The sequence below is a fragment of the Aptenodytes patagonicus genome, chromosome 6 (genome assembly GCF_965638725.1).
Source record: "Aptenodytes patagonicus chromosome 6, bAptPat1.pri.cur, whole genome shotgun sequence".
Classification (NCBI taxonomy): domain Eukaryota; kingdom Metazoa; phylum Chordata; class Aves; order Sphenisciformes; family Spheniscidae; genus Aptenodytes; species Aptenodytes patagonicus.
In genome coordinates, this window is record NC_134954.1 from 46,866,050 (window position 1) to 46,893,658 (window position 27,609).

The 27,609-nt window shown below is 38.1% G+C and overlaps 1 protein-coding gene across 2 annotated transcripts in view; it reads right to left on the reverse strand.

Annotated features, from left to right (window-relative positions):
• Window positions 1-27,609, reverse strand: part of PARD3B (par-3 family cell polarity regulator beta) — a 445,805-nt gene that overhangs the window by 245,832 nt on the left and 172,364 nt on the right. For both annotated transcript variants that reach the window (XM_076342438.1, XM_076342436.1), the window contains exon 5: window positions 2,489-2,580. In XM_076342438.1, the coding sequence (XP_076198553.1) occupies window positions 2,489-2,580 (92 nt within the window). The remainder of the gene's footprint in view (window positions 1-2,488; window positions 2,581-27,609) is intronic.

The following is a 27,609-nucleotide window of genomic DNA, read 5'->3' on the forward strand; positions in this document are numbered from 1 at the left end:
GCTTTCCCTCTGCTCCCTGTCTTTTCAACACTCTGATGCTCAGGCATCAGTTGAGTGGGTCCCAATCTATACTCTTTATCACTTTTCCTTCCATACTCCTCTGCCAAGACAGTTTGCAGAATTCAACAAAAATCCTGAGAGATCTACAGAAATCTAGGCTTATTATCGACTGTTCTGCGACATGCCAGAGGAGACCTGGCCATTTCAGAAAACTGAATACGTCTGAAAAGTATCACAGAGGTCTTTCTCACTGTCAATGTTTCCAATGGCCACCGAAATCAGGTTATGAAGATTAAAAGCAAATGAATATCACAACCTTCTTCTGAAGAATCCCAAATGCAAGCAATGACTTGTTTAACTCGATAAACAATAATATGCTCTCAGAAAATTCCTAAGAGGACTTGGATGATCTAAAACACCCTAGTAAAAGCATAAGGACAACAGTAAATATGAGCATAGCATGCACAGAGCTTGATTAATCCCCATTACAAATTAACGGATCAAGAGACAAATAAGTGCACATATTTGGTGATGCATAATAATTACCTCAGGTGAAACAAGCTGTAGAAGTCTTTAGCAACATTCCATAAAGAGAAAATAAGCATTAGCAACTAAACTGACTAAGTTCTATACCTGCATGATGAACACTAATCAGCTAGTGTGTAACTCGGAGGCCTGGCAGGTGCAGAGAAAGCTGGAAGAGCACTCCAGTTCCTTTTCATGATGAGACCATTTTAAAAATATGTATCAGTACCAGCAGGCAAGAGAATAAACTACAAAATGGCATACAAAGTAGGTGACAAGGAGGCCTCCAAGAGGGAGGAAAAATGGAAACAGACAGACAAGTTGAAAAGCACCTTACCGAGATGAAAAAATCTCCCATAAAAGAAATGAAATGATGACTCAAAGAACAAGAAAAACTAAGAAATTAACCTTCTTGCACAGAAAAGACTGATTTTTGACATGCTTTAAAAGGAAAGGTGATCCTTCTACCAAAATTCTGGCATGGCCCAGAAGACCACCAAGGTTAGAGTCCCTGCTCCTGCGAACTTCCCCACAGGCTTTGGGTACATAACTTCATGCCTCTTTCCCAGACCCCATGTAGGTAAAATGAGAATATTAACACTTGGTTTTTCTCAGGTGTTTGTGAGGATAAATGCTTTAAGATTAAGGCATGCAGATACTGTTTATTTCATGGTCTTTATTTTATGTTTTGACAAACAACTATAAGCTGCAAAATTATAGCAAATGATTATTTGCTATCATCAAAATCGAAACAAATTAATTTTTGACATTTTAGCTGTCACGCAGAAGTTTGCCATATAACACTTCTTAATTTCATTATACAATGTGCTATGATACCGCTACAGTTCTGCAACAAACGCAACATACTGGACAAAAGACTGAATTCCTTTGCCTACTCAAAAAGGTGACTTCAGCACAACCTGTATCACCAGTCAAAACTGAAATTTAAGCTTATGATGGGACAGGAGAATAGCACCATGGAAACATTTTACACTAAATTTGCCAGGTCAAATCCTCTATTACCACCACTGAGGATCTGACTGACCTACTTTGTGACACTGTATTGCAGCCTGGCTTGTTAATTTTGGTGTTACAAATGTAACCTTCAAATTTATTTTTTTCATTTTGGCCATTTAGAATTTTCCCTGTGATTTCAGGAACAATAAACCCCAAAGTTCATTATTAAACCTCTTGAGAACACTTAGTTTCCTCTTGTTTCAGCTATGCAGCTCTCAAATTTTACTGTATTGGCTTCCAATGCAGATTATATATTTACCTAAGTTTCACTCAGAATTTAGACTGGTCAAAATAAAAGTTACTTCCCAAACCACTACCACCTTCAGTTATAACAGCACTGGCCATCTCTGGTTTGTTATAAATGGAGAGAGGAAGAGGATGCATTCCATCTGACTACTCTAGTGAGGCACTGCACAGGGAAGTATTGCAAATATTAGCTATAGTTTTCACAGTGTATAAACATAGATATAAAATCTACTACAGGATATAGCAAAGTAATAACCTTACCACTCAAAAACAGAGGTGACATTTTAACTGAAAAAGATCATTTTAGGATTATATGGTTCAGCTGACTCGTTATTTATTGAGATATAATATACTACCTAAGAACATCCGCTACCTTAAGACATTAAATACTTGCAGGACTGAGTAGAAAGCAAAAACACTGAGTATACAATAGTAGCATATTTCCCCCTTGGCCTTACACTACAAACACCACAATAAAATCATTCATATTCATCAGTGAGGGTAAAAGACTGTCATGCACAAATATGTGCTTCAGTATGTGAATCGAGTGCATTTTTAGGATGGGAAAGGGACGAGAAGGAAAAGATCATGATGATGATGAGCACAATGCAGATTCACAGGTGCAGCTGGAATGAGAAGTCAGTCTTGTCTTGCATGTCGATAAACCACACTTGAGTCAGCACTGAACAGATGTTCCTACCTGACAGGGAGCCGGGACCTCTGAGCCAACAAAAGTTCCGTGGGTCCAGTGAGGTTCACCTCCCCATCCTGAAAGGATACCTGGGAAGCACCCTGTTGAGAGATTTCAAAGCACATTTTGAAACTACGTACATATTTATGCATATAGAACAATGGCTGTATTTATATTTTTGAGTGAATATTTGGAAGAGAAAACAAATCATAAGTAACATCATCTCACTGACAGTGAGGACTGAAAGATGTGTACATTATGACACAACATTCTGAAAAAGAGAAGGGTATCTGAAGTCCTGCTCCTCACACCAGAGTCCCACTGTGCTTGCACTGGAGAAGTTTGTGGTACTGCTTCCTTGTCTGCCTATCTAACCTGAATGTCACCCTTTCCCATCCTGAGCCACCTCCTTTCTCACAATGGATTCCACAGACCTCGGATAAACCCAGTGGCTTTTTTTCCCGCTCTTTCTAGTAGCATTTATCTGGTAAAGACATATTTTCACAGTAACTTCACAGAAAAAGAAATTATGTAACCATTTGGCCAGACACAAAAATACAGTGCACACAGGGACCTGACATTAATGCTAAAGCTCTTGAAAACTATTATTTAACTTTCTTTTTGTGATCCTTAGACTCTTAATGTTTGCATTTTTACCATACTGGGAGAGGGAAAGAGGTACCAATGAGGTAAGACCGCTGTCAGCAGGTGATATACTAGCTTTAATGTACTGTACTTCATTGCGACCCTTATGGCAATAATGTAAACAGAGCAAAATCTGTAACAAAGACCTTCTTTGGAAAGGTCACTTCTGCTAACTCTGCAACAGGAATATAGGTGGAAGACATAAATCTTCAGCTGTCAACACACTAAGAGAATTCAATTCAGAGCCTGATCTTAACTAGATAAAGCCTAAAGTTAATAATTTGTTGTTGTTGTTGTTGCAGTGGTACAGTTTTCCAGTGTATATACTTGCCATATCAAGTTGTCTCAAGGCAAAAGGTAGCAATGTTATAAATTAATTCCAAAGAAGAAAGCCAACTAGATAGGTAATTTAATTTTCAATAAAAGCTTTACACTGTATATTAAAACTTCCAATTTCTCTCAAAAGATGGCTCTACTTAGAAAGATGGCTTTAAAGGTTTGGTATTTTCAGTCCCTCAAAGATTTGTGGAACTTATTTTCAGTTTATAAGTATCAAGAGAGTTGGGAGCAAGAGTGGGTTGCTTTGCGTTTTAAAAAAGAATCATGACCAGCCTTGCAAGCAAACCTTTGGAATATAAATCAAGCTGGATCCCCTTTTGGTTCACACGCTGCTTTTGAACCTAAAATATTGGTAGCAATTCTCTTTGTGTGTTAATCAGAGCACAAGCCAACAGACTTGGCTTCCACTGCAAGACCAATATAGCTCACTGAAAGAGAACTTCTGTCACTAATGGAAGAACTATTTTAAAAAACATGTATTGAGTATGTGCCATTTCTTCCAGTCGCTTTTCACAGTGGAACCACATGTCAAGGAGCAATTCTTGTTATATGAAGCATATTCCATACTAACCTCATAAATCAGGAACTCAACCTCAAGCAGTGCGTTAGCACCAGAAATCTGACACACAGCCTTCATATGTTGACTTCATCTTGAAAAAAGATAGCACCTTGGTAGCAACAGATGCCAGAAGCAGACAAACCTCTTCACAATAATGCTCCCAACAAAGCTAACCTCCTTTAGCTAACCACTAAAAACACTGGTGCTACAAAGGCTCTTCTTTTTGGAAGGTTGAAAATAGCCAAGCCATGAGCATGTTTGGGGTTGTGAATTCACTAGACTCTCTTTTCTTCCAGACACTGGCTGCAACACAGTGCTGCTCAGTGCATGACAGAGAACTTGCTACTCATGCCTCAGAACCGTTTTGCTATTTAAAGCCTCCCTTGCGGTCTACACAAGTCTACGTAAGCTACATTATTTCTCTATTTCTGGGTTTTTGGTTACTGTTGTTCTTGCTGTAGTGAGGTTACGTCCATACTTGTCCTCCACCTCCACTTCCTTGGGAAACAGATTTCACAGTAATGATAAATACTGACGTTCAGAACACAATCTCATCTCATGTTTCTGTTGACTGATTCACAGGTTTTAAACCACAAGGAACCATTTTCTGATCAACAAGTCTAATCTCATACTGGGAATTAGATTTGTTCAGTGACACAGCACAACATTGGTAAGGGCACAGTTACACTCCAAGATAAGTAAGAGGTTCTTACAGAAAGATGGCACTCCACAGCTTTCTTTTCTGCTAAAGACCAGACCAGCAAAAAGTGTCTTGAAGCTGGATAACAGGGTTATTATAGATATTAGGGGTATCAGACCTTCCACAGAGGTCTTCAAGAACAGATTTTAAAACATGTCACAAATGTTTCAAGGCATGTTCATTCCTGTGCCAGAAAATAATGGCCCAGCCTTGTGAGGTGCCTGACAGTTCCACATTTTCATCATTCCACAAGATAAAACTTCTGTGAGGAATTAGAAGATGAAGTCTGGAGTCTGTAACTGCAATTATAGCTTCCCCCCCCCCCCCCCCCCCCAATTTAAGGGTAAAAGCTCCTAAAGAAAAGTTACCCTCTCCTGAGCTGGACAGAAGTGTGCCGAGAGACTTCAGAAATGCCACAGGGGGAAGTTCAGTGTCACAGCCCCCATCCTGCACAACACTGCCAGTTTTGATTTGATTTATAGTGCTCACACATATCACAGATTATCACATGCTCCAGTCAGTAAACACAAAGCCAAATATATTTAAAGTCTTAACTGATCAAGGAAACATGAACCATAACACTGAAATTATAATTGAGCTCTGAGAATGACATTAGAGCTCCAGTCACGTAACAATCACTACAAATGGACAAATTCTTTTCATACTTCAGCATTTCATTAGAAGCACAGTAAATTTAAACAGATCATCTCCTGCCCAACTAGCAGAATGATAGCAAACCAACAATGCGCAAGTAAAGACACTATTAGAAGACAATGATCCAATACACACAAAAATTCTCAATCTCTTGTTCATATTTTAAAGACTGATTATCAGTTTTTCAATAGTAGCAGAATTAATGACACTGACTCCCAAAACTTGACTCAAATTCAGCTGACAGTTTAATAGATCTACAGTGACAGTGACAGAATTGCAGTTTTCACTTAGGAAATAGGAATAAAATGCAAAATGGTGTGGTAAAAAACAAAAGCCAAGAAAGAATATGCATCTAAGAACAGTGGAAGTTTTTTAATTTATTTACATATGGATAATGTAAATTAGGCATTTTTTTCTTAGTGCTGCAAAAAGCATGTTCTTCAAATTAGGACTGAAGCAGAAGAGAGGGATCCTATTAAATAATAGTCCTCTGCAAACAACTGTAACCCAAATGCTTGAGAGTCTCATATTCATTATGTGACAGCTCTCAAATTAGGTAAACATGTATGTGTAACAGTAGAAAGAGTGACAGAGTACATACCAGTAACATTTTCTACTCTGTGAACATGCACAGTCTTCTCAATTCAACAGTCAGCATGGACATGTATTAGTCCCAACAACAAATATGCTGGAATCAGTCAAGGGTCTTATTGAGATTAGGGACTATGAGAAATTCTCCATTTTTGCTTTAATTTTTGAAAATGCTCATTTCGTAAAAAAAAAAAAAAATGTCTGGGGGGGAAAAAGCAATAGTGGCACTTTTGGACAGAGACATGAAAGCATCGGTTTCTGGCTAGAAAAAGAAAGAGGGAGAGACAGAATTGACTGAAAACAGTCAAAACAACTGTTTCTATTTCAAACAAAGGGTGCAGCCCTGAGCAGCTAACAGAGAAGACGGCTGCCCTGACAGCCAGGCTACCAACCAGCCCCATTGCTCTGTTTTCTCACTATCATCGCAACCCAGAAAACCTGGATTTTCATATCTTTAAAAAACTGCACCAGATCTGTTTTCTAATTAAACTCCAGTTATAGCGTAGTTTTGCATTACATTTTAGGTAAAAAGAAATCTTTTGCTGAGGTGGTTCTGCAGCAAAATTTTGCACATTCACCGAAGAGTGGCCTATACCACCTAGCCCAGTAAGACAGCTTTAGAAATATTCACGGGCCACCAGTGGCCATAAAAGGGCCCTAAATCACCTCAATTCTCCCTGATAGGCTCAGAATACTATTCTTAAGAGAAGATGTAAGTTTGCAGGTAGTATAAAATTGTAAATATATCACTTTTAGGAAAGCTATGTAGCAAAAAATTCATCCTTTTCTAGTTGGAAGAAAAGATCTTAATAAACAATGACCAACATGAGACAAATCTCAGAACCAGATAAATTTAGAGACTAGGAAGTCTACATAAACAACTGGAGAAAATCCTGAGTGCAGGGTATACCTGGAGTATAAAATGGTCATCAAACACTAACAATAAACTTGAAGGAAATAAATAAGACCTATTAATAAGGAACACACATGGTATCTACTCAAATCAGGACTGAAGCAGTCCGGTATACTCAAGGGAAATTATCATTATCTGAAACTTTCTTTTAATGACGAAGTTAAAAGTGAAAATGTAGATCTGAAGTTCCAGTTTACAGCATTGTATTCCCTGAGGGCATCAGCTTTCTAAAACAAAGGAAAGGCATCCAAACCCTAAAGCAGAAAGTCACGAAGCAGGGTGGCAGGCTGCAGAGCTCGCTCTCCCTACTTGGCCAACAGTAAAACTTCTTCCAAGAAGGTTCAGTGGGAGTTCAGATCCTACCAACATAACAAACAGTCAGATGCAAGGAAACCTGGGGGTGAAAGGGATGCTTAGTTTACAAATGCAGGAAATGTCTCATCTACTGCTCTCACAACAGACAATTTTAATTACCATATTTAAAAATTGAACATTTTTAGCAACACTTTCAGGACCATGTGAGCATTTCTGACAACCAGAATGAGTTTAAAAAGCCACAGCACTATTTTTAGCTTTAAAAATCAGCACTTTCACAAGTATTCCCAAACCAATTAGTCCTTGTTACAAAGTAACAAAGTTACAAAGCTTACCTTTAGTTACAGCAACAAATGCAACAGCTGACATTGCATACAGAGGATGATCCCCAAGACCACAGAGCTCAAGGAACACATGTAAAGGCTCTTTTCCATTCAGTAATAATATAACCAAGCACAGGTTAAAATATGGTAACCCTATTTGAACTAAAGTTATACACATCTTGACGTAACGTCCAGCAGTCAGATACAGGCCAATTGTACATGACTGTGCCTCAGAAAGGCTTCTCCATGGCTTACTTCGGTCTGCTGGGACAAAACGTAAGTTGTGAGTGTGTGCGCGCGTTTCTGAAACGACTAAGAAACTTCATTTGACCACAATAACCAGTGCCCTTCATTACGAGACTCCTGCCACCCTCAGACTGTAAGAACAAGAATGCAGCGAACCACAAGTTTTAAAAATGTTTTAGCCTTAAAATCAGTATCTAGATTCCCCCATTTGGCCTTAAATCTACAATAGGCCTAATTGAAGCTGTGGCCCTAAAACCCTACATTAAGAAAACAGTTATTTTATCTTTATTACTTACACAGTACAGAGTCAGGCTATCTCAAGGGCAGGGAACACTCTGACAAGTGAAATATGTAACAAGTTATCAGCAGAAACCTGTTCTTAAAACACCTTTGCGGAAGAAAAAAATTTGTAACTGGGGAAAAGCATTAAAATCAGAGGCTCTGAACAGGTTAAAAATTACATGTTGTAAAATACCAAGTTTCAATGAGTTTCACAAAACTCAAAGTCACTTAAATATTAGATATGAAAACAAAGTTGGTGGCAATATCTGTTTCATCTGCTTAGCTAACCTTTCATTACCAAGCTAATACCAGACTATCTTCCTGCCCACACAGCTTTTTGTAACACCCAAAACCACTTCCTGAAATATATTTAAGAATGGTTTACTATTGCAAAAGCATGCATAACAACACCTCAAAAAAAATTTCCAGATTAATTTTATTTTAACATATAACTTCCCTTTTTCCTTCTGAACAAGCATAATGAAATACCAAACATCCTTTTAAAAACAACCAATAATACAAAATTGAGGAAGTTGCTCAGTATGCTCCTAAACATTACAGAGCTTGTCCGAAAGAGAAGACGGTGATCAACCATCACCGATCAGATGTGCAAGGTGTCATACTTAAACAAGTGTATTTATAACCACAACTAATTTAACTCAATTAAAAAATTCCTAACCATCTAACATCCCCACGGTATAACTATTATCAATATATCAAGGATGGAAACCAATGCAAAGCAAGGTAATAAAATGCTGCTAAACTGAAGGAAAAAATATTAGTGTTTGTTACTGCATATTTCTTACTTTTTCAGCAGTCTGCTTGATTTAAATCAGTCTGCCTCCATAAAACGTGATAAGTATTTTTAAACAGCTTATAATACTTCCATTTCACTTACTGATTAAACTACATCATCCTCTCAACTATTCAGAATGAAATTCATTTGAAATGGATAATTGATGCAATTGTGCAGTATCTACAAATGCAATTAATCACTTGCTAAAGATTATTTTATGCAGGCAACAAATATGAAAATAAGAATCATACAGCTTCTTTCAATGTTGTCAATTGAAATGTATTCTAGTGGACTGGTAAAAGATATTTTTCAACATAAGAATAGCTGTACATCTTCAGATATTTTTAATAATATGCAAGTGGATTCATGTTTAATTAGCACAGCACAAAGAAAAGCCGTAATACAGTATGGTTTTTAGCAATTACATGACAGTTTCAGGAACCACAACAGCAACATTTTCCCCTCTCAACTGCCAATGGATTTCTTGAATATTGTAGTGAGCTGTGGTCTTGGCCCTTAAAAACATATTTTAAACCAAGGGCATAAATAGACACTCTCCTGGGAACCAGTCTGTAGTAAGAAATTATTCCCCCAAATTGTTTGCTAACAACCCTCTGCTGAGGGTTTTCATCACAGCTGAACTCTACTGGTAGATTATATACACTGTGTTGTTCAATGCAAAAATCAAGCTGGCTGAAACCCCCTTCCCTGGCAGGTCCAACTACTCTGGGCGACTTTGCACTGAAGCAGATTAGGAGCAACTATATCACACGCGCTGTTCAACTAAGTACTTGGTACCGTTGTGAAAACTGGGACAGGAACATCTTATGCACACACATATATTTTCAAAATTATCGCTTATGCCTTAGCTCGGTGGTCAACAACTTCTGTCAAAAGAATCTGAGGGCAAATTCTCAATAGTAAACAGGGCATTCTCACACTGAGAAGCCAGGGGAAGAGTACCTCATGGGGTTAAGCATGGGAGGCAATGCCTTTTACCCTCCTAATTACCACTGGTCCAAAGTCAGCAGGCACCTTGAAGCCTCTGCCTTCTACATGGGCAAGATATTGTTAACATCAAACACAGCTCCCAGGGAGCACAGGAGTCAGCAGGAACCAAAACCAGAGGAGCCTCAGTTCTTCAGGGACACAAGCTACACCAGCCAGTTTCTCACCTCTTCACTCCCACTGAGATCTTCTGGCAATGTTCAACCTCTACATGTAAAACACACCTTGCCAATACCAACCTTCAAAATGTTCTCCCTAACCCTTCCTGCTCTACCTACTCCCAATTTGTTTCCAGTCTTAACTATTAAAACAATCTAGCTGAGGAGTGTTCTCTGCATGGAAACAGCAATGCTCTGTTTCTGTCCTATGCAAACAGAAAGTTCTTTATTTTTAAGAGCAGCAAGGATTGGTTTAGGCCTGGAGATCAAAATTGTTACGTATCATTTTGGTCATGAAACTCTCCAAGAGTCCTCGGATGAAAAACTTTTCTAACACTGAACAACAAAAAAAAATTTCCACTAGTTATAACAGTACTGGAGTTCACACCTTTCTTGGCAGTTGTTTTGCATGGGTGAAGGGAAGGAAGAGGTGCAGCTTGAGTGCCTAAGTACTTCCCTTTGTGAAGGGCTCGGAGGAAAAGCAAAATGGAAAAATTGCCTCAGTTAAAAAGTCTCCAGAAGTAGCTTTCCTGCACATAAAACTCTGGACTTAAGTGCAACATTTTAAGAATTTCCAGGGTGAGGTGCGAGCAGTGTCTTTTCCAAAGCAGTAGAAAGCCACTTTTAAAAGCATCAATAGCATATTGATAAATATTTGGATTTAGCACCTCTGCTGGCCAAGAACCAATTCTTGAAGTAAAAGGAAATGTTGGGGAATGGGGGGGGAGTGGGGGCTGGAACAAAAACCAGACCAAAAAACACACACCAACACCAACCAAAAAACTACTGGAAACATAAGTAATATGGTAAATGTTCGCAACTTTTAGGAGCTGTCAATATTGGAATAATTACTGAAAGGATGGAGTAACTGGCCAGCCATATGACCATTGACACCTTTAAAACAGAGGATATGTTTATTAGCCCTCTCTCCCATTTATCATGCTGATTTTAATTGCCTACTTTAATCAGGTAGGCATTCAAACATACATATGCTACTGAATGCTTCTAGAGGGGTTTTCATGATGGAAAACAAATTAGGATTCTATAGGGTATACAGAATTTTAGAAAATGAACCTCTATTTTCTACAATTAGAAAACACCAGGGTCTGTCCAGTATCAGATAAAAATTAGTTTACCAATACCTGCAGAAAGAGTTAAAGTCAACACATAGCTCTTTTCCTGACGAAAACTATATTAATAGGAGAAAGTAGCAGCAAAATTAGGTAGAGAATGTTACTAACTTAAATACCCCTCTACTGTTTCTGAGTGTGTCTACATAGTCTTTTGAAGACATACACGAGCTCTCTGTCTGCACTGCAAACCAACTAGACACTACAAAGCACTATTAGGAGGTCAGTGTGCTGGAGCCAGTATTATTTGCATCTCGGCAACATTATTAATTTGAGCTCATTCATGCTAAGAGCGTTTAAAAAGATTCTGGCTGACCTGAAGCATGGTGACTCTTGTGCCTAGGTGCTAGAGGTCACACAGATAAATCCTGAGATTCTGCTAGGATATTAATATTCATATTTTCTTTTATTTTTAGTTATATTTTAAGGACTATTGCTAAATTTTCTGTCCAGAAATCCATGGCTGGTCTTTTATTTACAGAAAACATTTACCAGTGCTATCAGCAATGCAAGGCAGTGAAGAAGCAGGTGTTTCCAAGCTAAAAACTTGTGATTTCTTCTATATCAAAAAAGAGACAAAAAAATCCGTGTTCAAAGAAAGCGCACAACCTTTGGACGTTTGAGTTACTATATAAATTATTTGTAAGCATTGCCATGACAACAAGCATAATTTAAAAAGTGCACTATCATTAGCTCTACAAATGCACACTAATCCCTTCTCTTGGTTGGAAAATGCCATTGGGCAATTAATATTGCAAAAAATAGGGAAGAAATTCATATTTCTACAAGAAAATCCACCAAATTTTCTCAGACCAAGAGAACATCAACATTATTTTCCCTAGCTTGACTCACTTTTTTAAGCCTCCAAGGATCTTTAATCGACAGAACCTTTTACAAGAGATTTGCAAACGACAAGTCTGTAGTTTGCCTCCCTTCTTATTTGTGCAAAGAGGAACTGGTTGTATTCCTTTTTAAACGTAAATGAAAAATCTCTGAAACCACTATACATTATATCAGGATAATGTCTTCATTAAAGTATAGCTTAGTGAACATCTAAATCTTACCTAAACAGTCTTATGTATGATGCCACATCATCATTTCCCGCAAAAATAGAATTTGGATTTTATTTACACCACAAAACTACTAATTCTGAACACTTTAAAACAAAAACAAAAACAAAAAACAACCCCAAAACCACAAAACACTAATGCACAATACAGAAAAGAAAAAAAACTTTACAAATGTAATTGCACTACAGAATCAAAACTTTCTGCTTTTGCTACACCAATATGCCCTCAATATTATCTGAAAGGCTTCTAAAGAATGTCTATTATCTAAAAGCTGAACATACAAATGATACTTTAGCCTCGCATCTTTATTCCTTGCAATAATCCTTCGTTGAATTTAGCTGTCTTTTTCATCCAAATGAATATTATGTATACTTTCACCACCAATGACAGTGGGAGTGAATAACAATGGTTTCCAAAATTTAAAAACCACACCCATTTTCAAGGTTAAAAAAGGGACTTCACTAAAGGTTGTATTTGATATTTTGCTGCTAATTCTCTTTATGAATGGAGCATATAATGTGATGCCTTAAACAAGCTAGGTTGATCAACCGGAATCCATAGTTCTGTTGATTCTGTAACAGCAAGGAAAACCAAATCATTACCACCCATTGGCCTGCTAAGCACCGCTCACAGCCTGTGAGAGGCAACGTTAAGCTTTGTCTTAGATCAGAAATCTCAACGTTGTTTTGCAAATTAAACAGTAACATCAGTAAGATGCTGTAATGGTATAAGAATGCTCTTCATCTCGCTTTAGAAGTCACTGTCACGGCCATATTTAAGTCAAGATGACAGTCACTTCAGTAACCAACACCAGATGAAACTTTGAAAAAGATATAGCTGATCACATTGCCCACATCTTCTCAGACACGCCTTTTTGTAACACACCACTGATCAGTGATAGCCTGAGATATTCCCTGTATCAGTAATCAGTGGATCACACTCGCATCCAAAGACCACCTAGAATCGGGCCCACCTGGCCCATCTCTCCTCCCAGCAGACAGAGCTGTGCTGTGGAACGCGAGGCCTGGCCGAGGCACCGCTCCCTTCCTCCTGATCTGAGTTTGCCACTTACGGTGTATTACATTATGTTTTCCTCAGTGTACAACATATGTTAGTAATTGCTAGTTATGTTACTACTATTCCTCATATGGGATTATCATAGTGAAGCAACAGCACTGATTAATCAATTAGCCTGGATTCATTAGAGAAGAGATGAAAGATAGGGCAATGTAATTGTGTTTACTGAACAATGGATGACAGTGTGCTTAAAGCCCAGGATTTCTAATAATACACAGCCACCTAGCATGATATATACATAACATTATGAATATTTAGAACATTCTGATTGTTGTCTCTCTAGTTCTGCAGTGAGAATGTGACTGTGTGTGCAAGTAATGCTGGAGCCTGAAGAATGTGTAGAGGGGAGAGAGCACAAGACAGATGGTGCAGTCAGATGAATATTTTAGCTTTGACTAAATCTTTGTAGAACAGCTACATCATTTCCTATAGTGCAGTATGCACAGGCGCATCTGCACAATACAGTGGCCAACAGTATAAACAGTCAAAAAAAAGGCGTCACAGAAACATTATTAACTAAGCCATGTTAAGCAGAAGAACATGAAAAAACCAGCCTGCTTTTCTAATTAAACACCAACAGAGCCCACTCTCTATGAAATAAACAGAAGCATACAGAGTAACTTAGAAACTTTTTCTCCAGATGTCCGAGGTGCACATCCTTCACTGCTTGCCCTTGTCAAAGGTTGAACACTGAACTGACATCAGCAATTGAAGAACATGCATACCAAACTCCCAGGCACGTCTCATGTTTCAATATACGATCCCCTTTAGGCACTAATGCAATAGCCAAAGACCCCTTCTTCTGTCTAATGGTGGTAAACAGACTAGCCAGTAATGCATATGGATATCAAGAGATGAGACAAGAATTAATTTCTTGAAAATATGGTGCAGTCAAAAGATATGAAATATAGCTTCTGCTGCACTCTGTTTGAAAGGATTAAGACTAAACAAGAATGTAAAAGGCTACAGAGGAAATGCTTTGCTAAAAAGCTACAGTAGAAAACATGCCCACCATACTCCATGAAATCAGAAATCTTCACATAAATCAAAGATCAGGGTCCCATGAGAGACCCAATCTATAGCATGACAAGGACTTGAACGCTCTCAGAGACCCACTCATCCAGTGTTTTCCCAAGACATTTCCACAACGTGCCAGCGAACCACAGTTTGTAATTAGCGTAGAGCTTCCTCAGCTTGAAACGCAGCCCTTGAACACAAGGTACTAAAAATTACATTGCCTGTTCAGATTAAAGGCACTTTCATTCCTGCTGGGAGTTAGGTATTCCCCCTTAACTTTGTGGGCTGCAAATATATTTACTTTTCAGAAGATTCAGGCATTGAGTTAATGAAAGACATCAGCTTGCTTTGGTCTAAATGGCTTATTGGTAGCAGTCTGAGCATCATCCTGCAGACATCTAACATTTAAGCATTTTCTCCATACTTTAAGACATGTTAAATTCTCAAAGTATTTTTTTAATATTTTTTATATATACACATATGTATAAAAGAGTGTGTGTGTGTATCTATCTATCTATATATAAAAGTTGCAGATGAAGTACTTCCAGAATCATATCTGGTCACAAAGATACTATGGAAGTCTCACAACATATCTCAGTACAGGAAGGAATTACTTCTCTTGGAAATCCTACTCTCTCCTTGGCTCTGGACATTTCCAAACCAAATTGCCAACCTTCATTCTCAACAAAACCTCCCCAACACTGTGGCCAGGGAGCCATCATGATGGCCTAAGAAAAAAACAACACAAATCAGTCTTGCCAGGCCTCTATTTGACAGGTAAACCCCAGATGAGAGATGCTCCTAAATTTCTCTGTTGGCATACTTTAAACCTAACTCTAAGAGAAAGAACTTGTCAGTGGAAAAACAGGCCATCAGTCTTGAAGATGTTTCTAAAGGACCATGAGAACGTCTTAACCTAGACAGCATCAAAGAAGTGAATAAGGGTTAAAATGTTGCCTGAATGTCTTCAAGGAATTGAGAGTTGCCTGCATCCAAATGGAAGAAAACACAGTGCCCTACATAAAGCCCTTGATCTTGATCCCAATTCTCAATGGAAATTAAGGCAACTGTGTAGCATTTTAATTCTGTGCAACTGTATACAAAACCTTATTTTAGGATCTGAAATTACAGGCACAGTGTTACCCTTTATGAGTGGATATTATTAATAAATCTGAGTTGACTCCTGTGAGCCAAGACATTACTATCACTGGCTTATCTTAAACCTAGCAGGCAATTTAAACTAGAAACGGATCACCTGAGAGTATATTGTTATTTCCAACAAATCCTTATGAATCATAATGGTATTTTCAACCTCTCCTAGGATTTTTAAAAGTCATCAGAAAATAACCTTTCATAAAATGATCTGGTTTCATGTTAATTATTAACTACATCTTGAAATAACAGCACTGGTTAGTAAATAATTTGACAGCACTAAAAATTGCAGTGGAAGAAAACGATTTATCACACGGTTGAAAGAAAGCGGGGTGAACAAAATATCTTAAGCAAAGGTGTATCAGCGTATTCATTGGCAATAAAATAGTAGAGCAATAATAAAGCCATATAGATGAATTAAGCTCAGGATATTATAACGAGCACAGTTTTACCTACTGATCAGATTATGAGGGGGACAATCTTATACAGTTAGAACTCTCACAACCATGATTTTTTTTAATCTTTTAAAGAAAGTAAGCAAAGGAAATCACACAGGTAACTTCATTTTCACACTATAAAGTTACACTTATCAACAGAAATCACTTTTTTAAGGTTACAGGTGGACTTAATTGCACTATAGTTGTTGACAAATAGCAGCATCTTTAATTGCAAGAACAAAGGTCAGAGAACACATTGCTGTTGCTTAGGTGAGCATGACAGGTGACACGAAAAAATGAGTAATTCTCCAAAAGACAGAAAACAGTGTGAGTTATTCTCCTAGCCTGTGTTCCTGGACAAACATGCCTGTTTCAATTCAACGCCTGTTTCTTTGCTTTTGAGAAAAATAGGAAAAAAGCGTGCCATGAGAAGAGTTGGTAATAAAAAGGTCTTCCAGCAGAAATTCCCAATTTTTGTTTATTCCTGTTTTAAAATAAACATTCTCACTTATATCAATGATTTCCTAGAAACAAAATATCCCAGAGGCATGTTTAGTATATAAGTGTTTGCCACAAAGTGGAAGGAAATAGCTAATCTATCTCCTTGCATGCGTTTACGTAGCTAATTTATCTCCTTGCATGCCTTTACGTAGCTCTCCACAGAAGATGCCCAAGCTGGTTTCAGATATGCAGAGAAACTACACGCTAGGACAAAATAGCTCCCTTGTTTCCAGTTCCTCAGAACTCAGAAACCAAAAGTATGGCACCAAATATCAAAGTAAATCAAGTCCCAGACTACTTTTAGTACGTGTCAACTCAATACCTAACTACTACTTCCTTTCACAGTTAGGTCTCAACCAAAGCAAATCACATCAGAGCACTCCAGCAAGTTACAAAGTACTCTACACAATAATTAACCCAGTGAGACACAAGGATGTTGCTCATGTTTGCAGATATGCAGCTTTCATTTCAGTATTCTATTCAATTCTGAAGATTTTTTGAAACATTTTGAGTACATACAAAAGGTAATGTTTTTTCTTCTTTTTAGTCTAAGAAACTCAAAATTTACGCACTCTTTTCACACTCAGATGATGTTTGATCACATTCAGCAAGACTGAAAAACTGAAAGCTTTGCTTTACAAACCTCTAGTTTCAGCTGCACCGCTATCTCCAAGACTGCCATTTTATTATGGTTCACTAAATGAAAGTAATCCAATTAGCATCGTATTCCGTAACTGGTTTGGACTGAGCTGTTCACTCTTTGTTACCTATTTGAGTCAGTTTGTCTCAGACGACGTTACAAAACAGAAGATGGTGAAGAAAACTGTAGCAAAAAGCTGTTTCATGAGCTGACCCAGAGGCAACACAGTGAAGGTGCTCTTGGAAATAACAGCTAACAGATCTGTTTTACATGTAAAACAGAAGTAGCCTATTAAAAAAAAAAAAAAAAAAATCTTTGTGCAAGTTACAGGACCATCCAAACCTCTCCCCTGACTTCTAGAATACATCTCTCCTGCAGTTCATCCCTCCCAAACTGCAAACCACCTTCTTCACATTTCCTCATTTTTACAATTATGTCATTTTTTATGGCTACCTGGAAGGGCCGAGGTCAGTTAAGGCTGTGCCTGTGATAGAAAGTGAGGAACGTGACAGATGCACAAAGGAGTGACAAGGTTCAGTACATCCGAGTACTTTATGATGCTTCTGAGCTAAGGCATGTGAAGTGAGATTAATTTAAACACTAGTATTTCCTTAACTTAAAATATCCTTGATTTTTTAAGATATGTGCTAACAGAAAATTTGAGCGACCTTAGCAGTAAGTTAACAAAGTTTTTATGTATGTGAATTATTTAAGCTTTAAAACTTCAGTACAATATGCTTAGATACAAAGCACAGTGCAGTTTTGTTTACCAGTTAAATATTTCAAATATTATTACTTATGAATAAACCCAACATGAATTATCCAGGTCTGATTATAATTAGAAATACTCCACAACCAGAAATTCTGGAAGACCGGCAGCACGTTGGGGGTAAGGGGGTGGGTTCTTTTTTGTAGGTTTTTTTTGTCTTACTTTAAGAAAACAAGATTACCTATGCCAAGTTCACTGAAATTTATTATTTAGAAAAAAAAATTTATAAAATATTTTGTACAGTGAAGTTTCTTATGCTATCACATAGAAAAGCAAAGCTTTTTCTGAAGTCTTTATAATTGCATTATAAAAATCCAAAGCACTGCAAGCTGCTAGACTTTGCTTGCATCTTTCTTATATTGAGCACTAATAATCTGCATATTTAATGGCTCCAAATCACTGTAATGTGTTCTAAGTACTCAAAAGTAAAGACATTATCTTTTCTTCTAGAAAGAAAAGGTAGAAAGAAATAGCTTCAATGAGTTACTTTGTGAAGGAAAGAACAAGGTAAACTTCCTAAAGAAAGGCCTCTCATTCAGACTTGAACTTTACCAAATTCAAAAGCAACCCAAGGAAGCATTCACTGCTTTCTTCTGAGAATGAGCTTAACAGTCTAGGACCCCTGAAACATGGTACATCCTGCAGGCACGAGCAATACATCCTAGACAAAAGTAGCTCCCAGTAGAAAAGAGGATCATGGAGGGAATGGCATTTTGTCAAGTATCTGTGCGTAATCCCATGCAGGGCTTTAAATTTCAACAAAAAAGCACGGTGAACTGGGCTTAATATTTTAATAGGAAGTACTGGATACATGAAACAAAACAGTGGAATAACAGGCTAATACTGATCTGTGTTGCTAAACCGATGCACTGCTGCATTTTAAGCTCCTCAGAGCTTCCCCAGTACACACTCACTACTGTACAATGGTAATGGAGCGATCAAGCCTGGAGATCACAAATACAGGGGCCTGGGGAGCTGAACTCCAGCTCAAAAACCAGTCTGAACAGCTCGCTTCCCTCAAGCGTGAACTGCATACAGCACAGTGTTGCGAGCACAAAAGGAGTCCAGGTTCTAAGGGGAACAGAGATGAGGCTTTCTATCTGCTATATATCCTCTCCCAGCAAATAACCCTTTCCTGTTTAAGTGGTTATAAGTTTCAATAGCAACAAGTTTAGTTAGCAAACCTTCACTGAAACTTAAATGGGAACCCATCCAGAACAACTTCAGGGATAATTACACTTGATCTGGACTGAAAATTTGTTTCCTTTGTGCAAGAATCCCCATGGCTCTATCCAATTCCAACAGCTACAAGCACCATCAAGTCTGGAAAACACAAATGCAAGGATCCAGGGAGCTGAATACAAACTGAAATAAAGTTTGAACAGGGTTTGTTTTTTTTTTCTCAAGCCTGAACTGCCTTATATCTTTGTAACAATCAAACAGGAACTGTTTATCATATGAAAGCAAATATTATTTCTGTTTTTATGGCTATATGGACATCTAATAGCCTCAGGCAACCCAAAGGGGCCCCAACAATAACAGCTCAACTTAAAAGTCAAAGGGCAGATACCTTTGAAGTGAGAGATGACACAGAAACTGTAGTAGACCTTGAAGTTTGGTCTGATGGAAAGAACCTGAACACTTCAGTGTATATTTCCTTCATCCTCACAACCCTCTTGAAGGCAAAACAGGCACATTTGATCACCAATGGTGCTAAACGCCAGAAAACCTAACAGCAAAACGCTCTTCCCACAAACTCCTCCTCTAGGGAAAAGGCAAAGGCTATCAGCAGTTTGGTTCAGAGGGGTTCAGGGCTCTGGGGAATGATTCTTGTCAGGTTCTCAATTAGCTTGCAGAGAGGGCAGTAGTTGTTAGTATTTTGTGAATTAATTAACTTCTATTTTTTAAAATAATTCTCTGGTAAACACGAGTGACAGGTTTCTTTGAACCTCTGTCAAAGAAAACATTCGTTGTCTCTAGTAAGAGTATCCTTTGATTCTTTAACGTCCAGGCTGAACAGGCATAGAAGTTTTAAGATATCAGTACGTCAAGACTACTGCTCCTGAGCCTGTTCAAACTAGTGGAAAGGATGACATTGGCTTCCCAGTTCTGCATTTGGCTTGATTTTTAGAGCCCTACAACACAACTCAGGACACAGGTGAGGTACTGGCTTGAAAAGAAATGCTGGGTTCTAGGAGCAAGTAGTTTCAAGTTGGATTAAAATGGGACTGGAAGCCCACAGCTGTGTCTGCTGGGTCTTGTCTTATATTCTGCAGTGGTGGTGATACTTCTTGGCACAGGAAAAAGAAAATGGCAACTACCTTTCTGCTGGGAAAGGGGAATACAAGCCACTACTGCATAGGTAAGACTGCAATCTCAGGAAAGGACCTCACCCTGCCACTTCAGACAAATCAAGCTTTTTTGTGCAATTGCTGCTTCTCACCAGTAAGGACAGGTGCATAAATGCATATAAAAGGCTTCTATAAGGGTGTAAAAGCTGTTACATGTTACATGTTTTCAAAGATGGTCTAGGGACAAAGACCTGTCATTCCCCTTTAAATCAAAGATTAACAGTAACTGTGCACCCAAGAATTGTAACCGTGGGAGCATATTTGCCACTGGTATTTTGTATTTTACTGCTGCAGACGATAGCTTCAATCTGTGGTCAACAGACCTCTAAGTTCCTTGACTACTTTTAGAACTTCATAAAAAGTAACTGTGAGGATCTAGCTTACTGTCTTCATTGGATAATTTTGAGGAGTCCACAAACAAAAAAAAAGTGAAGTTATAAACTATACTTCAGACTATAAATTGGTTGGCATTTCTGACACTGGCAGAGACGACGACTTCTTTTTTTGTTAGTGAAAGGACAGAAAATTCTTGGGTTTTTTGTTTTTCACAGAGATAAAAATGAAACGTACCAAGGATTGCTGCTGGTTTTCCTCCTGGATTCACTTCAGATTTATTTATAGCAGGGCTTTCTACCTTTATCTGCAAATGTCACAATTGAGCTAGTGACTTTATATAGTTTCTTGGTTTAATAACTATGGTAGATATAGCACATGTTCTGCCTCTGCCCCTCTCTGAAAATAAACTAAACTAATCAGGTCTAAAAACTAGTTTATACCTCACTGTTCATAGCAAATAGAAAGAGTTGGACACAGATAACCTAATTTTCACCTGTTTCTGCTTACTGCATATACACTAACTCAATTTAGATTGATCAGCTAATGTTTGCAGACTTACTACAGTGGCACAAGGGTACTACATCCATTCAGCTTATTTTTAAAAAAGACAAACCAAGATGAAATGTTGTTCGAGCTCCTTTTTAATTTTATTTTAGCTCTTTGTTTATCTCTTCACTTCAAAGCACTTCCAATATGAGGCACAGTTTCAGTGTGACAACTTTGTAAAATTAAAATAGAAAAAATGTGCCAGCATCAATCTGCTTTACATTGGAAAGCACAACAGCCTTGAGACAGAAATGACGACTTATGAGAGCAAGCTATAATGAACCCAGAAGTGCTATCTGCAGTGGGAAAAATATATTAGACTGGAGGCTGAATGCTCCTGACACAACTTGTCTTCCTCAATAGGAGCCTTCTGTTCCCCAGTTGCAGTGTACAGTCAAGTGACTCAAAAAGCAAGGGAAAACTATCAATATGAAGCCCCACAATTCTGTTGGCTAGCATTTCTTATTTGACTCGAAGCTGCTTAAAGTCCAAATTCAAAAAAATACAGTGCAGAATAAAGCTGTCTGCAAGAGACTTCCCCCGCCTGTGGCCTGCCACCGGCTGGGCAGGAAGGAAGGAAGCCACCCGGCAGCAGCTGGAGCCCCGCAGGGCGACCCCCGCCAGCCCAGGGGCACGCAAGCCACCTGCCCTGCCATGAACCAGGAGAGCCACCCAGGGCGCAGTCCTGGGGAGCGGGAGCAGAGGCTGGCCAGCAATGGCAAAGAGAGGAGGCTGTCAAAAGGGCCCCACGTGGCTTGCCAGCCTGCCTTTGGCAACCCTCGGTCCCCTCCAGGAACAGGGCAGGGGCGCAGCGGCAAGGAGGCCTCCCTGTGGCAGGGGAAATGGCCCAGTGCCCGGGAGGGCTCCAAGCCTGCAAACTGGCTCCCCATTCCCAAAAAGCCCACATCTCGTGGCAGGACAAGCATGTTACTAAATACGGTCCTATTTAAGAGGGAGGTTAGAGAGGGTTAAGGGTCTGATCCCACCAGTATCAGTAAAAATCAGTGGTAGGTGCTGAGCCCTTCTCAAATTTCACTGTTGCTGGAAAATAAATTTTACCCTCTAGTGAGTCGTATTCTCAGACTCCTTTGCACAGACATCCTTTCATTATCTGTGAACCGCAATGTATTTATCTAGTTCCTATTGTTTTCACAACAACGTATCTAAGGCACAATCTCAATTCTCTTAAAATACATTGTTAGCAAAGGGCACCACATGAACATATATAGCATATATGCCAATAAGTGGGTAGCATTACTTTATATTGCTTTCCAAAGACATGCTTACCCACTAAAGAGAGCTTCTGGTAGGCTCAAAACAGAGACATTTTTCTGTCTTCTGCTTGAAAAGAAATATTTTTTTCCTTTAAGAGCTGGTGAATGCTATGAACTTGCTTTCTAACTTTAATTTGTACCATTTTACTTAATACACATTTATCAAAAGCCTAGATTGATTATTTCACCTACTTAAAAAGTAAAAGAAACAGGTTATAAATTGCACATATCAAATCAAAGAGTATTTTCTCATTTGATTTTTGCACTGAAAACTAAACAGAGTTGCCAACAGCCCTAAATGTGCATGTTTTGTTGTTACAGAACAAAATACTAGCAGCAGTGGAACAGAAAGCTAGACCTGAAGTAATCTTACTAATTAAATTTAAAAAAAAAAAGGGAAGTATTTCTGTGGTAGTCATCATCATAATCATATGAATATATAATAATATGTAACGAATTCTAAATATTGAAACATTTTAACAAAAATTAAATCACTGTAAAATTAGAACCTGCATGTTAGACCTGTGCTTAAAAGGTAACTGGCATCAGACACTATATAAAAGTGATTTTAACAGAACTAACATCAATAATTTGATGTTTTATACACTTGTATAGTATTATAAATACAGATAATTGGCAGCAGATTAATTTCCCAAAAGTGTTATAATCTGTTGGCATAGTGCCATACTTTAAAAAAAAAAATTATTTACAGGAGCATGCATCTGGTTCTAATGAACTAACTTTACCTGGTAATATCAGTGTTTGTATGGTTGATGACATTAACACAATAGCATCATCAATGTGCCTCTCAAAACAGCCATTTGAAAATGACAACTACACACAAACCAGACACTGAAAGGTAAAAAGGCAGAAAATCACAGCCAGGCATGAAGCCATCATTGGTTTAGTGTTTTGTAAACCCAAGGATAGCTTTGTTATTATTAACATGGTAGTCCCTAATCTAAAAGTATTGTTGACAATTTCTTGCTATGGTCTCAGGTGCTTTAAAGAGAAAAACATACACCAGAGATTCTCTTTTGTGTGTTAACTAGACTATCAATTTGACCATAATACAGTATCCACCTCAAAGCATCCTGGCTAGCAATGTTTGGATCTATCTATGAACAGTGATCCAGACAATTTCCCTTCTCTTCTGCACAACAGGACAGAGCGTTTTCCCATGCTTAACAACAGGGAATCAAGGATGGACAGAACGGCCTGAAGACTTGAAGTGGAACTGACTTCTTTTACCCCAAGAGTTAATTCTGCTATTTAGAAGTTTACAGGGTAATTTCTAAATAATAAAAATATTTTGTAAATACTTATCTAGCCCATTCTGACTCCCTATTCCTCTAAGCCTCCCTGGGAGGAACTCGAGGAGGACTTGTATTATAAGCTTAATATAATCTTTTGCATTTTTTCCACAAGGAGCAAAACTTTCTGATTCTAGCTGTTCCTACCACTATACAGCAGACCGCTTCAGTCATCAATATTTTCAGGATATCTTTTGTAGAATATTCTTCCCTCAGATATACAACATTACTGAATTCACACTCTCAAATGGAAATCTGAGAGCATCCAAGGCAGCACATACTATACATGAAGGAAATGCGGACACATTTATCTGCGTAGTGTACATTAGCCACACTGGTCTTATAGCTGGTCTTTGTGCCACAGAATTTTCACCAGTACCACTAACTAAGAAAAACCACATCTTTGCAGAAGCACACAGAAACAGCTGATGCCCATGCAGCTATGGTGGATGCCTCACAGATCTGAGGAAAATGTTCCTATGTTCTTTTAAACCAAAAATACAGTTAAGACACTGATTTTTGGCTAAAGAGAGTATCACTACAGGAACTTCTGAGAAAAACAGAATTGTCACTAAGAACTGCAGCATTTCACAGACTTTATTTATTTATTAAGATTAAACATCCATACTTTGGCTATGCCTTTTGAAACCAAATTGAAGGGGATGTCTTTCTTCCTGCTGATAAACAGAATTTTTTCTTCTTTGTGACTTAAAATCCATTTAATCTGTGGGGGTTTTTGTTCCTTGGCCTCTCCTCCCTTTAACGTACTTGCAACTTCTCATAGAAGTGTTTTATAAAATTCCCCTTGGAATATGCCTCTTCTGCATCAGAAACAGAATTCATTTGAGCTCTTATGGAAAGTGTCAAAAGATGAGGCGATGAAGAAAAACTGGTCCTTCTGCTCGCAGCACTTACTTTACCCCAGAACAATATATTTCTGTTTGATTCCCATTCTGCTGCTTGAAGGACAGAAAGATTTATACAGATCATTAAAGAAACGGAGGTGTGGGGGTGGAAGTGAACTCCAGATCTGAGAAGCCTTCACCATATTTCTTAGACTGACATGAGGCCAGCTGAGAAGAAGGGGTTTCCTTTTGTTTCTGTAAAGCTGACAGATACACCATGAAACTGATGGTACTTGGTAATTCTAAAAAAGCAGAAGAAAGGAAAAGGAGGAGGCCAATTTATCTCCACAGGTGTTAAATGTATAATCATCTCAGATGCACCACTATTAGGTCAATGGAGCAAGCATGCTACAAGAAACACAGCAGCTCTTTTATTTAAGGCCCAAGTTCATGTCACACTAGGCCAGCTGCTAAATAGACAACACCGTGAATGCCAACGTGGAGAGTAATTCTGCTAACTTTAAGATACCATAACATGCTCTCAGCCCAGTCATGTTACACGGTGCAGTTCAAATACAGTAAATATGGTACTACAAGCATCCCTTGGGACTGATGCAAAGAAGAAAGATGTTTTACTTGAATTTTAGAGAGGAGATTGAGAATCCATATGTTCTAATTGAAACCTAGATTAAACCAAGGCTTAAACCAAGATGAATTAAAGGCAAAACTTATTCTTACTAGTACTAGTATTTAAAAATAGAAAAATAATTTTAAACAAGCACAAGCCACTACTCGATTGTCAAAAAAAAAAAAAAAAAATATCACAAATCTTATGGAGCAACTGTTCCTATAAGGTCTCTCTTGGGGGCCAAAGTGTGGGGTTTTTTTCTTTTTTATGATACTGCTTGGGATGTGTAAAACTTTGAACCAGCAAATACACTTCTTTAGGATCTGAAATACATCATAAGAACAACTGTGCCAGATCAGACCACAGGTATGTCCATCTTCGGGTGCTCAGGACCAGAATACCAGGGTGCCTTACATACAGGTAATTATTGTCCCTCATAGTACAGAAGAACAGTGACAAGAATTTGCTCTTGCATCAACTCACTTATTCTTGAGTCTAATCACTCCCTTTTTAACTGAAGATTTACTTATTTACTAAATTGTTTATTTATTAGGTTTTATTTATTTAAAGTTATTTCAGAGAAACTCTACTGCCTGAGTTATGACAAAAGGTCATATTAGACTTACAGGCCGGAAGAAACGATTGTAATTACTGACAAAAATCAAACGTGAGATGTTTGTTCATAATCTTGAATCTCACTGAATCACCCTTACCATTTTAGTCTATATTCACAGCGGTCTCAGTTTATTATTCCCAACTCCAACATGTGCAACACCAAAAGTGCACAGTACACAGAAGCATTAAATATTCCTCCCTTCATTCCAGTTGTCATTGTAAGAAATTGCTTCATAGGTACGGAGTAAATCAGGACCTGCTGCCATGAAAAACCTGAATGTGCAAGTTTCAAAGAGCACTATATTATTATCACAACTCAAAAACCTGTAAATCCAGATTAGCTGACACCAGCTACACAGGAGAAGAACAAATCCCCAGATAAGGTGTCTCCAATGCGATGGGTAATTTAGTGTCTAAGGGGCCTCTCCTAAAAAAAAATTAAAAAAAAAAAAAAAAAAATCACACCTCCTTTGAGTGTGAATAACCGTCAATCCTATAAGAGAAACAAAGCCACAGATCTCACTTTCAGAGACAGAGAAGTATTAACCAGAACAAGAGCAGAGTCTCATCTATCAGTGCACTGCAAGATGACGTATTAAAAAATCCAAAATGAGTGTTTTCCTAAATGTCACAGCAACATGTGGGTCTAAGTAAGTATCAAAGGTCGCTGCCATTATTCCCAGTTGTCCACTGGATTGCTATGTTTATGGAAAATATTACTTACTTAGTAGTAGGCATTTCAGTAGGACACTGAAAACCTATTTTATTTTAGCTAAATGTTTCTAGAGCTTGACAGTAAATGATATGCATGAGCCATGTTGACTGTCATCTTCCACTTTTAGTTTGACTGTCAGACATACAAGCAACTTGCTAATGTTTCATTCCAATTTCAGTGCCATGAGCCTGTTGCGTAAGCTGCCTGCTAAAAGCTGTTCCAGATGGAATGACAGTATTTTGTAGGACCCCAAAGATGTAGCTATAGAGATGAATGTGTCAACAGCATTGAAAGCATGACCTTTTTTCCACTCTTTTTTGGTCAGCAGTTTTTATTTCCACCCTATAATTTTTCCACATTCTTTATAAGATAGGCCATGTGGGAAAAAGAAAGAGTTTATTTAAGTCTCTCAGCCATCTTCCACCACCCACAATCACATCTACCTGACTACACAAGGCAGAGGACAAAGGAGGAAGGTTTATAAACAATCGGGTATCTTCAAAATTACGGCCAAGGCCCAAAATTTATTTTAAAGAGGAAACAAAACACAGCCCCCTACTAACATAAGTTCCAGAACGATGGAGAACTTTGCTGGTTTTCATAATAGATACTTTCTTTCATGAATAGTCAGTAAAAAGCCTACACTCCTCTCATTGGAAACAGGCTTTAGAAAGCAACGCATTAACAATGAATAACTTCTTTTACCAGTTGTACCATTTTTCCTGGTAATTTATATACTGTATTAACATCACGGAACATTCATTATTAGCTCTTATTAAAGTAAATCACAAAAAGTCTACTTATCCTTCTCAAATAAAAATATGTAAATTACACCCACTGCTCATCTTAAACAATACAGGTAAAACAATACACTTTTTCTGAAACGTAGGCTGTGCAAGGAACACAAAGAGGACTTTCCCCCCCACACACATATACCTCTTTGCACCCTCAAAAGAGGAAATTACCACAGGGCACTTCTGTCCTTTTCCAGATGATCAATTCAGTATTTTGAAGTATTACAAATATTTCATTTACATTTCTTAGTTTTTCCTCTACAATATAAAGTAATTTCGTTTTGATGCAGAATGCCACAGCGCACAGTACAAGGAAAGGGAAAAAAAGCAGTGCAGGGTTGAAAAGCAACAGAAAGAATTGAGAAGGAATGGCTTTTGTTAATTTGACAGC